This window comes from Lepidothrix coronata, unplaced genomic scaffold (assembly GCF_001604755.1).
Source record: "Lepidothrix coronata isolate B3197 unplaced genomic scaffold, Lepidothrix_coronata-1.0 Scaffold28, whole genome shotgun sequence".
Lineage (NCBI taxonomy): Eukaryota > Metazoa > Chordata > Aves > Passeriformes > Pipridae > Lepidothrix > Lepidothrix coronata.
In genome coordinates, this window is record NW_016690208.1 from 1,490,049 (window position 1) to 1,502,929 (window position 12,881).

Below are 12,881 nucleotides of genomic sequence, written 5' to 3' on the forward strand. Positions count from 1 at the left end.
AAGTGAATTCCTAAGTGTTTCTGTGGTTCTCGGGTGGAGCCCTCTCCCTGCACCTGGGATGAACAAATACACACAATAAGTGGAAAATCGGTGAATCCGTGGGTGTTTCCCGGTTCGTTCCCTGGGCTCGTCCCTCACGGGAGGCGCCGCGAGCGGGATTCGAACCCGGGGCTCTGGCGCCGGGCAGGGCCCCTCCTGTCCGCCAGGGGGCGCCCGCCGCTCCTTCCCGCCCAGCACAAGGCCCGGAAGAGGCGGGGCGAGCCCGGCCGGGCCGTGAGGGGACCCGGGGCAGTGAGGGAATCCCGGGGCTCTGAGGGACCCCCGGGACCGTGAGGGACCCCCGGGCCGGGCTACACACGGGCCATGGAGTCGTGGCAGCTCCGCTTCGAGACTCTGGAGGCTCTGCGCCTCTCCAGCAAGGGCCAGCTGAACTACTGCCGCCACTGGCAGGAGGATGAGGTGAGGGCTTTGAAACACCCCCGGAGCGCGCGGTCAGGGAGCGGGGCTGACCCGAGGGGGTTCGGGCGTCCTGAAAAGTAGGGGAGCTCGGGAAAAGTGCTGGGAAAACACCGTGAGAAAGGGGTCAGTGGGGTACTGAGCTGCGGTCATAAAGCGCCTGGTGACGGAGCAGGGGTGCTCGTGGTGTGTTAAAATTTTGTTGCTGTCTCGGTGTGCTTCGCACTCACGGGGGATGTTTTCTCTCAAGGGTGCCTTGGAAGGGTGTGTGGCTCCCATTGAGCTCTCCCCGTACTGCGGCTGGGTCCTGGACAGCATTAGTGGGCAGTCAGCCCCAGAAATCACACCCTCCGGGACTTCTACGCCCAAACAATCCACCCCGGTCTCAAAACGGGCATCCGCGGAGAGGGTCCCGCCTGGCAGCCACCGGAGCTCTTCACCACCTTCATCCACAGAGCCGAGTGAGACCAAGGTAGCTCTCTGATTATAATCCATATGCTTATGGAGCAGCTGTGAGAAAAAACGTGCTGACTTGCTGCCATAAATTGATTAAGACTGGTTTGTTGTCTGTTTTATAGGGGAAAGATGCTTAGTTTTAACTTCTTGTAGCATCAACAGAAAGTTTGAAGACTCCACCTGAAGAATGGTTCAAAGTCTAAATCTGTCTTGACTTCTTCCAGTGTAACATTTTTCCTGAGTGTTAAGACAACATGGAGGGTTTGTCTAGGCTTTCCAGGTGAATGTCCTGATTGGTCTTTGTGAATGTCCTAGAGTCTCTTGGTATCTCTGCTTCCAGTCTTAGTGATTGGAAAAGTAATCATCCCAACCTCATGAATGTGCTGGAGGATACTCACAATGGTGTGGCTGCGCTACTGAGATACATAACTGCTCTAAAAACATGCATTCATTGACCCCTTTGTTTCTCAACAAATAATAGTTACGGGGACTTGATTTACCTGTTTTCCTCTGTGAGTTGTTGATCCTGTGTTTGGTCACTGATTTTGCTTTTACTATGACCACGCAGGGAAATGATCATCTCAGTCCCCTGGAAACGGATCAAGAAGTCTCTCCAGCAGTTCTGTCATCCAAAGTTGCAAAAGTCGAAGGCTGCATTCGAATGTATGAGGAGATGCACAGGTTGAAAGCAAAGGTAAGTCAAAAAAGGTTGAGGGGGTGTGTGTGAATCCCAGCAGAGCTCCAGATGTAACAGTGCAAGGACAGTAAGTCCTAAATGTTGGTCCACTCTGGGCAATTTAGTATGTATTTTCCTATATTCAAATTCTGCAATTCTGGTCCCTCTGTAATCCAGGAGAGGCTGAGGCAGAGGCAGGAGGAGCAGGAGCAGATGGTGAGGGCAGCCTATGCCCAGGCCAGCGAACAGCTGAAGCGCTTCGATGAACTGCGGGAGCTGAAGCGGCATCAGGAATTCCAAGAGTTGCAAGAAGTAATGGAGAAGAGGTGAGATTAGCTCTGGTATTCTTAAAATTGTATAGCATTTAATCAAAGTGAGGATTAATTCTTGTGCCTGACACAAGTTCCATGCTGGTCCCTTGTTGCTGAAAATTTCACCTGCTGCTTTTCTTGCATTGACTGTCCTGTTACAGGTTGTCAGAGTAGATCTCTGGTTACTGCTGAGGTTTCAGTGGTTAGAAAAAGACAATATTTGTGACAGTTAAAGTTCCCTTAGCTTATTTTAAGGGTAAATTGCGGTGTGTTTGTATTTTGTCTGGTGGATATCTTGAATACAGTTTTTCTGTCTTCATGTGTCTCGTAGCTCAAAGGAAGCTCAGGGGCAGCAAGAGAAGTTGAAGGAAGAACACCGACACAGAGCAAAGGTCTGAGGCTGTTAAGCGTTGTCTTTCATACAAGACCATGACTACTGGGGGTGGGAACTGGAAAGACCAATTGATTTATTTGTATTTCTGTGGCACCCTGGTGTGAGGATGGATTTTCTGGTGCTGACCTGGGCACCTGCTGCGGTGTGGAAATGCAGTAAAAGCACACGTGTTGTAGGAGCAGGAAGGCCCTGCAGGGCTGGGAGTCATGAAACCGGGAAAGAGATGTAAAGCTGGAGTTCCTTAAATATTTTGTGACTCTTGTGTCTTTTTCTCCCCAGATATTGAACCTCAAACTGCGTGAGGCGGAGCAGCAGCGGCAGCGCCAGGAAGAGCTGGAGCGTTTGCGCAGGGAAGAGGGGCAGGAAAGATTGCGTCGCCTTTATTCCATCCAGGAGGAGCTGCTGCAGCTCAACCAGCAGATTGATCCCAACTACAGGCACAAAGACTTGCCCAGAATCGACCTGTCTGCCTACAGCAATCGTGGCAACCAGATCTGTGGGCTGGTGTCAGGGCTCATCCGTACCACGAGTGAGGTACAGGCTCTGCAGTTGTGCTTAACTTTGGTTGTTCCTTCATAAACTTTCCTGCAGTTGTCTTCAAAAGCAGCTTGTCAGGAGGCCGTTCAATAAGATGTCACAGCAATGTTTTTAGACTCACCCTATAAAGCATCTAATTTCAAAGGGGAGTTCTTTTCTGTGGCACTTCAGCTGTTCTCTTGAAAGTGGCTTATAAAAATGCATGAGGACTTCTGCGGGAGAAAGAGTCAAATTAAATGACTGTAAAGTCTTGGTGCTGTAACGTTCCTTTTTGAGGCAATGAAATGTTCAGTATTTAACAATTCATGAACCATCTTATGATTTTCCTATGCTCATAAGCCTTTTGCAGTAACGGGGTTTCCTTGACATTTTTTCTCTCTAGGGTGGGATACAAACCTTGAAAAATAAAACACTAATAAGGCCAGTTCTTTGTTTCAGTTTGTCACAGCTGGCTTTCTGCAGAGGAAGCTGTCAAGACTTTTCACTGGAGTTAACTTACACTTGTCCAAGTGTGTTAGTAATTTTTGTTGTCCAAGATCTTAGGAGATCTAGTCATGGACTAACATTATTTACAAATATTATGACCAACATTTTGTACAAATAAAGGAGATGGGGATGGAATGTATAGTTGGCTCCCAGATTATGTGAAGGCTAATGCTTCAAAGGCTCCTTGCTCTTGCAGTTGTTCCACAGACAGTGGTTAATGGTGTGTTACCTCCTCTGTTTTTGTCAGAGAGGTTTCCCTACTCAAGCAGACGTGGCCAACACTGAGCGAGCCCTGCAGGAGATGCGAGGGTTGATATCCAGCATGCAGCAGGAAATCACTGCGGCCCTGGAAGAAAAAAAGAGGAAAGATGAAGAGGAAGAGAGACAAAAGCGGAAGGAATTAGAGAAGAAAGAGCAGATGAAGACTCAGACTCCTGTCCCTGCACAGCAGTCAGGGGGAAAGCAGCAGAAGGAAGGTTGGTGAGGCTTTTTTTGAATCTTTGTTTCTTTACCTCCTTTCCCTCTTTTCAATCTTTTACCATTGGGCTAAATGCTGCTTTGGAATGTTTGTGTTGTGGCGACACACCTTCCCAGAGCCTTTACTTTTAGCACAACTGTCAGAGTGGGTGTAGGACTGCTGGCAGAAAGCTTTTGAAATTGAACTGCTGCAGCATAAAGTGACTGTGTTAGCTGGAGCAAAACCTCCTCTTTCTGGGCAGTATAGCATGTACTGGAAAATTAGAGAGGAACATCGTGTCCTCTTGTGAATGTAGATGGCTCATGCATGATAGGACAAAACATACAAGGTCGGGCCACTGAAATTACTCTTCTGGGCAGTAAGTTAATTCCAGATATCCTAAGCTACTAAGCTGAAGGAGAACTCCTGTACAACTTGCAAATTTTTAGTTTATTTACGAACGTAACTTTCTAAACTAAGTTCTGGGGAAAGAAAGCACTCATGCAGTTGTGTTCCTTGCATTGTTTTAAAAAGTTTTCTTCCTAGAGGTTTAGGTCTTTCTTAGTCATTGTCTTTTTTGTTTTGTTTTTTATTTTTTTTTTAATTGCAGGGCTTCAAGTTAAAACAGAAGAAAGTATTATGCAGTGGTACCAACAGCTTCAAGATGCTGCTGAGCAGTGTGTTGCTTCTTTCAGTGAAATTGGAAACTGCAAAGGCAACACTGAGGTAAGGACAAATTATTAATACTGTCAAAGAGAGATTATCTTAGTTTCAAGGAGAAATAGGTAGGACAGCTTTCATTTAAAAAAAAATTAAAAATTCTAATGTAGCAGCCTCTATTACCAGTCTCCTCATCCAAACTCTCATAGTAATATACTTGTCTGGAAAGGATTTTAAAGTTGTTTCTTCGTTCTGCAGGTGAAGAAGATAAAAACAAACCTGCAGAAAGCAGCTACAATCCCTGTGAGCCAGATCTCCAGCATATCAGGTCAGGAAAACGCCAAGAGCTCAGTCCCACTGAAATTCCTTTTGCTGTAATGATTTTACCAGGACATAACATACCAAGTGTTCCTATAATTATCCCTACAGCAGAAGGCTGGCCTGTGTACAGTCCAAGTCTGTGCAGCAGCGTTTGCTTGTGTTTTGAAGGTCTCTTGCTTCCCTCAGAGGCATCTTGCTCCATCAGGATTAAGTTTGGTTAGTCAGATGGAGCAAAGGTGCCATTTGAGGTGCCTTTCAGGATGTGGATCTGGTGTTTGTGAACTTGATGTGTTCTGGGTAAGACTTGTCCGCTGGTTCCTAATCTTCTGTCTCCATACATTCCTTATGTATTTGCAGGCTCTAAGCTGAGAGAGGTGTTTGACAAGATCAATAACCTCCTGTCTGGGAAGGCTGTTCAGACTGAAGGGCAGACGGTGTCGGTGACTCAGCATCCACAGGGGCTGGAGTTTGTTTATTACAAACTTGCAGAGAAATTTGTGGTGAGGAGCTCTCTTCATTGGGGTGGCACAGGCAGGCAGTGCTCTAGGAGATGCTTTTGGACACTGAACTCTGTCAGCTATGAAGAACAAAATCACTAGGTGTTCAGTTTGTGTGCATTAAAGAAATGAAAGAACTTAGCTTCTCTTTCTCTCCCATCCCTTATTTTATCTCTTCTAGGAGAAAAAACTTTTCAATTTCAGGCTTATATATTCTTATTTATTTCCTTAATATTAATATCTTATATATTCTTACATATAGTCTTATATATTCTGAACTAGGTGGGTACAGTGTTAGTGGAAAACAGTTTGATAATTAATTTATGATCCATCACAAAACTATATATAGGCTCAAATACTTATATCTTGACAGAATTTTGAGGACAAAAAAACAATATTAAGGCTTGAGACAAACTCCAGTCCCTGCTGTGTTCTGCACCTCTCAAGAAATGAAGTGTCATAGTTTAAGTGAAGTTAGCAGTATTTTTCTCTTGTCTTTATTTCCTAAATTTGGGCTGTTTGAAGCTTTTATCCCTGCAGGGAAAATATATGCAAAAATCAGCTCATGGAGTAAAACTGTGACTGATTTGTAAACATTTGAAAAATGATTGTTTGGAGTGAGGATATCTGTGCAGCCTGCACTTTGGGCCTGTGTTTGCTAATCCCTTTTTTCTCTCCTGAGCCAGAGTTTATTGTCATCCTCTGTGGGAGCTGAGGACGTGGGGCTTCATCAGCTTTTCTATCCTTGGCTTCATAGCCATGGAAACATTAGGATCCTTTAGTAGAGATTAATTACAAAACCAAAAGGAATATTTTTGCCTGAGAAATGACTTGAAGGGGTGGGGATTGACTTTCCCTTTCCCCCCTCCAGAAACATGGAGAAGGAGAAGTGTCTTTCCACCATGATTCAGCCTTCCCAATTGCTGTGGTGCTCTCAGGAATCTGGGAATTACACCCTCGAGTCGGTGACATCTTCTTAGCTCATCTGCACAAAAAGTGCCCCTACGCTGTGCCATTTTACCCTGCTCGGAAAGAGGGGACTTCCATGGAAGAGTATCAGAGGTAAATTTATCACTGGCCTTTGCAATCATTCTTGTCTGGTTGTAGAGAATCCCTGTTGACAGTACAGTTGACTTGAAGTAAGCTGAGAGCTGGCAGGGACTCAAGTGAATGTGTTTTGCTGTACTAATATTGGAATGTCTTCTCATACTTAGGATGCTTGGATATGAAGTTCATGATTCTAAGGTGGAAGAACAAGATCATTTTCTCAAAAGGATGTCAGGAATGATTCGTCTCTACGCTGCCATCATTCAGCTCCGGTGGCCTTATGGAAACAAGCAAGGGGTGTGTGGGTGGCATTATAATTAGAACCTTGTTACTATCCCAAGAGTCTGTTAAAATGTTTTGGAAGCTCGTTTAGTAGTGAAGGTGTGCTGAACTTAAACCAGCTCAGGATATATTTGAAGGGAGATGGTCATAATGAGCAAAGCAATGCCAAGTAACTCGTGGTGTGGACTTTAACTTCCTTTCTTTGTATTTCCACAACGATCAAATTTTATGTCAGGCTATTGTAAAATAACTTTATAAAGAAAAAAGTAAATCAGGAAACTGCCTGTTTTGATAATAGTGTTTTGCAAGTGGTAAAGCAAGTGCTTCTTTGTTGCTTTATAGGCACATCCTCATGGTCTGAGCTACGGGTGGCGCTGGCTTGCACAGATGTTGAATCTGGAGCCTCTGGCAGATGTGACAGCTATGCTGCTCTTGGATTTTCTGGAGGTTAGTGGTGTGGATTGCTATTGGTAGTTAAAGAGATCTAAATTGATGACAGGGATTGCTGAGGTGAGATTCAATATTTCCACATTCTTGCAACTACAGCTTTGAAGCTGAATGATTTAAAAACTGAAAGTTTTATACAACTTCTGTTGTTGTATTTGATTCCATTTAAGATTCCTGATATTTTAGAAAGAGTTGCATGGTCCTGTAAGAATCAGTTCTGCTAAGCACCTGGCATCAGTTTGTACAGTGTAATGAGGTCCTGTGGCCCTTCCAGCCAAATTAGTTCATAAAAGAGGATGGGTTTTTCATGCTGAAAAACCATCAGAGCCTGATGGATATTAATTTATATCCTTCAATATAGACCTGTGCTAAATAAGAGTCAAAATTAAAGGTAATTGTGATAGCAGTAACTGCATTTAGAAGATTTGCTTGTTTGATTGTAGGTGTATTTCTTTAAATGTCTGGATAAAATATTAAGTGGTTGATATGGAACAGCTTCATTGCAGTTCTGAAGCCCAATTCTGTAACCTGCTGTTTGTGCCTTTCTGTCCCACAGGTGTGTGGCAGCGCTCTGGTGAAGCAGTATGGCATTCAGTTCTGGAAAACAATGTTCTTCATCCAGAAATCCTATATCCCAAGGTATGATATGTGGGGTTAGGAGTGTCAGTGCTTGCTCTTAAATGACTCATCCATCTTTTCCAACTCTGCCATCCACGCCCACACCCACTTGTGAATCAAACTCAACTTTCTAAAGAGGATTTGAAACGTGCTCTTTGTTGTTTCTGCAGAATTGAAGCCGTGACCAGCGCTGGCCAGATGGGCTGTTTATCACGTTTGAAGAATTTTGTGCAGGTAAAGCAGTTTTGGGTTGGTTTCATTTGTTTGTTTAGCTACCAAATGTTTTGGTTTGGGGTTTTTATTTCCCTCCATTGGGCATGTGCATCGTTTGGATAGCAGGGCTGGCACTGCTTGCAGCACAGCTGACAGTCCATCCCTGTCACTGTGATCTAACCCATCCTTTGGAACTTAAAATTACTGAATTACCTTAATGGTAGTCATGATGTCAAACATCTTGCTACTTTCTTACCTCCCATCTAATTTTGCTCAGTGAAAATGTATTTTGATTGTAAAGCAAGTTCAGTGAGAGGAGATGTACAGGTTGAGGAGGATTCTGCTGAGTCATTTCTGTCACAGCTATTCCTTATCAGTGGTTGCTTGCTTTTAGCAGTTGTCCTAATAGATACACAAAGAAGAGACTCTTTGAACCTCTCTCTGTAGTGTTTGTTTAGCATTGTATTTCTGCATATTTTTTAAATAAAGCCTGCAGAACTGTAAAATACTTGATTGTTTAAATTGCTTTGTGAATGTTGGCTTAGATTATGATATTGAAGTATGACAGCTTTGGAGTTGGTACTTCCATTTCAAAATTATTTCTGGTACATTTTATTAGCAATGCTTTGAATGTGTGCAGTAACAGCCATCAGAATTCCTGAGAAGAGATGCCAAATTAAGATACACATTTATCCTCTGTTGTTTGTCATTCTCTCTCCACTAGAAATGTCTACAGGAGAAGGAAATTCCAGTACCAAAGGGCATTCTGACACCTTCCTTTTGGAGAACATAAATGGGTCTGTATTTCCTGTCCCCTGGATGACCTGGCTTCCTCTTCACACCCAAAGGCAAAATGTATTTTGTGCACAGAATCCTGGAATGGTTTGGTTTGGAAGGGACACTAAAGCTCATCTTATTTCACCCTCCTGCCATGGGCAGGGACACCTTCCACTACCCCAGGTTGCTCCAAGCCCCATCCAACCTGGCCTTGGACATTTCCAGGGATGGGGCAACCACAGCTTCTCTGGGCAACCTGTGCCAGGTTCTCACCACCCTCACAGGGAAGAATTTCTTTCCAATATCCCATCTAACTCATTCCCCCTTGTCCTGTCTCTCCAGGCCCTTGTCCAAAGTCCCTCTCCAGCTCTCTTGAAGCCCCTTTAAGCGCTGGAAGGGGCTCTAAGTTCTCCCTGGAGCTTTCTCTTCTCCAGGCTGAACTCCCAGCCTGCCTCCAGAACAGAGATGCTCCAGCCCTGTGATTAATTTAGTGTCTTTCCTTTGGACTTGTTCCAACAGGTCAACGTTTCTTGTATGGGGGCCTCTGGACACAGTATAGAAGACTGAGAAGAAAATATTTTATCAACCTCCTAATTTTTAATTTGTGAAGATTTATGTTGCTGAAGATTGATTTGCTGTAGACTTGGAAGTCTTTCTAAGCATTAGATTTTTATAAGTTCTTGTATAATAAATTATTGACAATGAAAGACTTTTCCTTCATATGTTTAAACACGTGGAAGATGCTTTAAATACGGTGTCCTGATGGCTCCTGGACTTAAAAATTGCACTGTGCCTTTCTGTTCGTGGAAGTGAAAATACCTCACAGTTTTGTGAACTCTGGCAATATACTGTTTCAAGTTAAAAATGTTATTTTTACCAGATTGGGTTTTGCTTTTCCTAGAGGCACCGCAGTTTCAAGCTGTAGAAAACAGAATTGAGGCCATATGAGAAGTTGAATGTGATTTTCTGTATAGCTCTTGAAATTTCTGATAGAAGGTTGTAACACGTGCTTCGGAATTCAGGCCTTTAAAACTGTAACCTTGGCTTTAAAACGGACTGATAAATAAGTTAAATTTGTATTTGGTTTACGTATTTTTTAAACTGACTCTTGAATTCTTTAGATGATTGTTCTGGGAAACTGGAAATATCCTTCTGGTGTCCTTTTTTCCAGATAACAGAAGCAATGCAACTTTTATTAGTGTACTTGAACATGAACAAGGTTTTTTTATACTGAGTGGGGATGTTTTAATTATGTATTGCATATCCACAATCAGGGTGGAGAGTCACTTTGCCAAGACACTAATTGGTCCTGTCTGTTAGAAACAATTGTCTGCCTATGCCAAACCCAAGGAGGGATTTGATTGTGTATATGTGAAATACAACACTTTTCTTCTTTTTTGCTGATAGCTACCAGGGCGTTTTTATCATTTGTGGCACAAATAAAAGTATATATTTTTCTAAAGAACAAACATGATATCCTTTTCTGCCTCTGGATGCTCTTTACTGTTTCAGAAATACTAACAAGAACTTCTAATTGAATAATGTGTGTGCTTCCAAAGAATCAATATTTATTTTTAGATGTAGCTTAGGGTTGCATCTGCTGCTTGAGCTGAATGTTTGACTTGTTTTTGTCATTTTAGCAGGTTTGGATGTTGGCCAGCTGGTGTAATGAAGATGCAGTGCAAATGAGGTCGTATGCATATATTCATGGTATTTTTCCACGCATATTTATATCAAATATGACAAAGGAGAGGATCTCAGATGTGGAAATACTGTGCCTTCGGGCCGAGATGCATCGAAGTTGCTGTGAGTCAGACTCCTGCTTGGAGACAGGAGTTCCCATGGATGCGATGGGATGTCACCACAAGTGCCTGTGCTTCTCCAGTGAAGTGCTTCGCTCAAATAATGTGTTATTAACTCACACAGCCATCAAACCCACTCACCGCTTCCAGCCTGTAACATTCTTCCTGCCTCACCAGCCCTCTCATCTCTAATTATTTAATTTTTGGGGGGGGGCAGAACTTTGCCGTATCTATTTTAAACATCAATTTAATGCTAAAGGCTCATTTTCCATTGAATTTATGCATCAGGTTTTCAGAAATAGCTTTCCCTTGACAAGCGCTCGCAGCCTTTTGATGCTGTGTCCTTGCCAGGCTGCTAGGTGACACTGCACCCTGCTTCAACCAGCCACCATTAAAAATATATTTTTATCTATATATCTGTATATAGATATAAATATAGAAAAAAATATGTAAAGCTAACAAGTTACATATAAATAATGTAAAATAAGGAGGCTGCTGCTTTTTTGAGCCTGTCCCGGTGCTGCACAGGCGACCTGCCTCCATCGCTGGGCTGCAGAGCCTCGAAATCTCTGAGCCCCTAAACTGACCCTGGCTGCAGACAAACGGGGGTAGAACTCTCTGCCACTACCCTGCGCGGGCATTTTAACCGATTCCCGGTGTAATTGTGGATTTTTGCGGTGCCCGAGGCCGCTCCCCGCAGGGCACCGAGAGGGACAAACGCCCTCCACACCCTGCCCCGCCGCTCGGCTCTTTCCGGAACTCATCGGCTCTTTCCGGAACCCCTCCCTCGGGTTTTTCCGGAACCCCTCGGCTCCCTCCGCCCTTCTCCGCCTGGGCGTGGCCTCCCCCCGCCCCGTTCCCGACCCTTTCCGAAGCCCTTCGGCTCTTTCCGCCGGCCGGGTAGGGCCGCTCTGCGGCGCTGACGTCACCTCCGGCCGCGCTATAAAAGGGCTGGCGCGGGCGGCGCGCGCGGTCCGTGGCGGAGGGCGCGGAGCCGGCGGGACGTCTCTGCTCACCCACCGACCCGGTGAGGGGCTGAGGCGAGGGGCGGGCGGGGAGGCCGTGAGCGCAGCCCGCTCGGGCTCACCGAGCCCCGCACGCTCCGCCGGGCACAGGTGTACGGGCGCGGCGGGCGAGGCTGAGGCCGCTCTCGGCCGCGGCTGCTGCCGGGCGGTGTTTTATCGCAGAGCCGGGCCGGGGCTCTGCCCGAGCGGGAGCGGAGCGCAGGGAAGGGCGGGGGCGGGCAGGGAGCCTTTCGCTTCCAGGGAACCCTTTCCTTTCCAGGGAGCGGCCGCAGCCGCCCTGGGCAGCGCGACCCGCGGCTGGAATCCCATTCAGCGCCCTGGGCAGGGATAAACAGGCAGAAAATGCCGTCCCCGGCCGTGGATCGCAGCCCCCGCCGCGTCCGCCCGGCCCCCCGCGGGCACAGCCCAGCCTTTCCCCGGGGGGCGATCCCTGGGGATGAAGCCCCCGGCGCCGGGAATCCTTGCACAGCAATGGCTTCCTGGGCAGCCCAGCCCTGTCCAAGGTCAGGGGATGGGCGAGGAAGAGGGAAGAGCGATGGAAGGGCCGGGGATGGTGCAGAGCCCGTTCCGCGGGGACCGGGGGCTCTCCGGGCGGGGACAGAGCCGGGGGTGGCTCGGCAGAGCTGGCGGGGAGGGGGCATTTAACAGGAACCCTCCCAGCCTCTGTTCCTTCCATATATGTGTCACTGTGATATATAGGGCAAGGTCTACGGCTTCCTTCGTGAAAGAATCAGGGTTTGTCCCTGCCGTGATCAGTTATTTTTTTAATATAATTTAAAATAAATCCAAGTCAATTCTTTCTCATTTTGTTGCCCGTATACACCTAACCTGCTTATAATGATACAAATCTACATTGCTGGGTCATAAATATGTGCCAATAGGGCAATCATTTGTCCTGGTATTGAAGGAAAAACAAGCATTTATCACTGTATATTTTTTCAGTGGGCTCATAGTGGCTGTTCAGGATTTTTTATATCATAAACCAGCATCTTGCTCCAGTGGAAAATGTACGTGACTCTTGAGCAGTCTTTCATACATATTTAAATAGGTTTTGAAGAGCAGTTGTCTGGAGATGGCAAATGAACACATCAGGGGGAAAAAAAAAAAGAAAAACCAACCCAAAAAAAGCCAGCTCAGCCTGAAATGGTTCTGTATCTTTCTGGAAAACAAATAATCCATTTTCTTTTGGCATTTTGTTTTCAGTGAAGTGCCAGAAGATTCCGATGACTCTGTTCGCTGAAAGGCCTTGGTCAGGGATTCAGATTTGTTCAAAACGAATATTAAATCCCACTGTGGGATTTTTATGCATTTTAATGCAGCTAGCAATGAGTTCTTCCATGAAATCTTCATTTGTCCTTATTTATAGGTTGTGCAGAGAAAATAAGGAACAATAGGTTGGAAATGGGATGTTTTCTGCTG

General features: G+C 45.5%; 2 protein-coding genes across 6 annotated transcripts in view; both read left to right on the top strand.

Annotated features, from left to right (window-relative positions):
- The first annotated feature begins 251 nt into the window (after positions 1 to 251).
- GLE1 (GLE1, RNA export mediator) lies at positions 252 to 10,706 on the top strand. 3 transcript variants are annotated; one of them, XM_017810296.1, is made up of 17 exons: positions 252 to 459; positions 707 to 928; positions 1,481 to 1,606; positions 1,766 to 1,914; positions 2,231 to 2,291; positions 2,573 to 2,827; positions 3,564 to 3,792; positions 4,384 to 4,499; positions 4,692 to 4,761; positions 5,112 to 5,254; positions 6,123 to 6,313; positions 6,466 to 6,595; positions 6,923 to 7,027; positions 7,584 to 7,666; positions 7,816 to 7,879; positions 8,583 to 8,655; positions 10,276 to 10,706. In XM_017810296.1, the coding sequence occupies exons 1-16, from the start codon at positions 364 to 366 to the stop codon at positions 8,649 to 8,651; spliced, it is 2,109 nt and encodes a 702-aa protein (XP_017665785.1). In that variant the 5' UTR covers positions 252 to 363; the 3' UTR covers positions 8,652 to 8,655; positions 10,276 to 10,706. The 3 variants fall into 3 exon arrangements, with proteins under 3 accessions (XP_017665785.1, XP_017665786.1, XP_017665784.1); XM_017810297.1 differs by having other exon boundaries at positions 10,279 to 10,706; XM_017810295.1 differs by lacking the exon at positions 10,276 to 10,706 and adding an exon at positions 9,155 to 9,712.
- Positions 10,707 to 11,362: 656 nt separating this feature from the next.
- Positions 11,363 to 12,881, top strand: part of SPTAN1 (spectrin alpha, non-erythrocytic 1) — a 47,856-nt gene continuing 46,337 nt past the window's right edge. For all 3 annotated transcript variants that reach the window (XM_017810021.1, XM_017810022.1, XM_017810023.1), the window contains exon 1: positions 11,363 to 11,464. The gene's annotated coding sequence lies outside the window, so the exon portion shown is untranslated. The remainder of the gene's footprint in view (positions 11,465 to 12,881) is intronic.

Bases quoted from the DNA above. Each gene is read 5' to 3' on its own strand.
- GLE1 (XM_017810296.1), top strand. From the start codon at position 364: ATGGAGTCGTGGCAGCTCCGCTTCGAGACTCTGGAGGCTCTGCGCCTC. The intron at 1,915-2,230 runs GTGAGATTAGCT...TGTGTCTCGTAG, and splicing joins CAAGAAGTAATGGAGAAGAG to CTCAAAGGAAGCTCAGGGGC. The intron at 2,828-3,563 runs GTACAGGCTCTG...TGTTTTTGTCAG, and splicing joins TCATCCGTACCACGAGTGAG to AGAGGTTTCCCTACTCAAGC.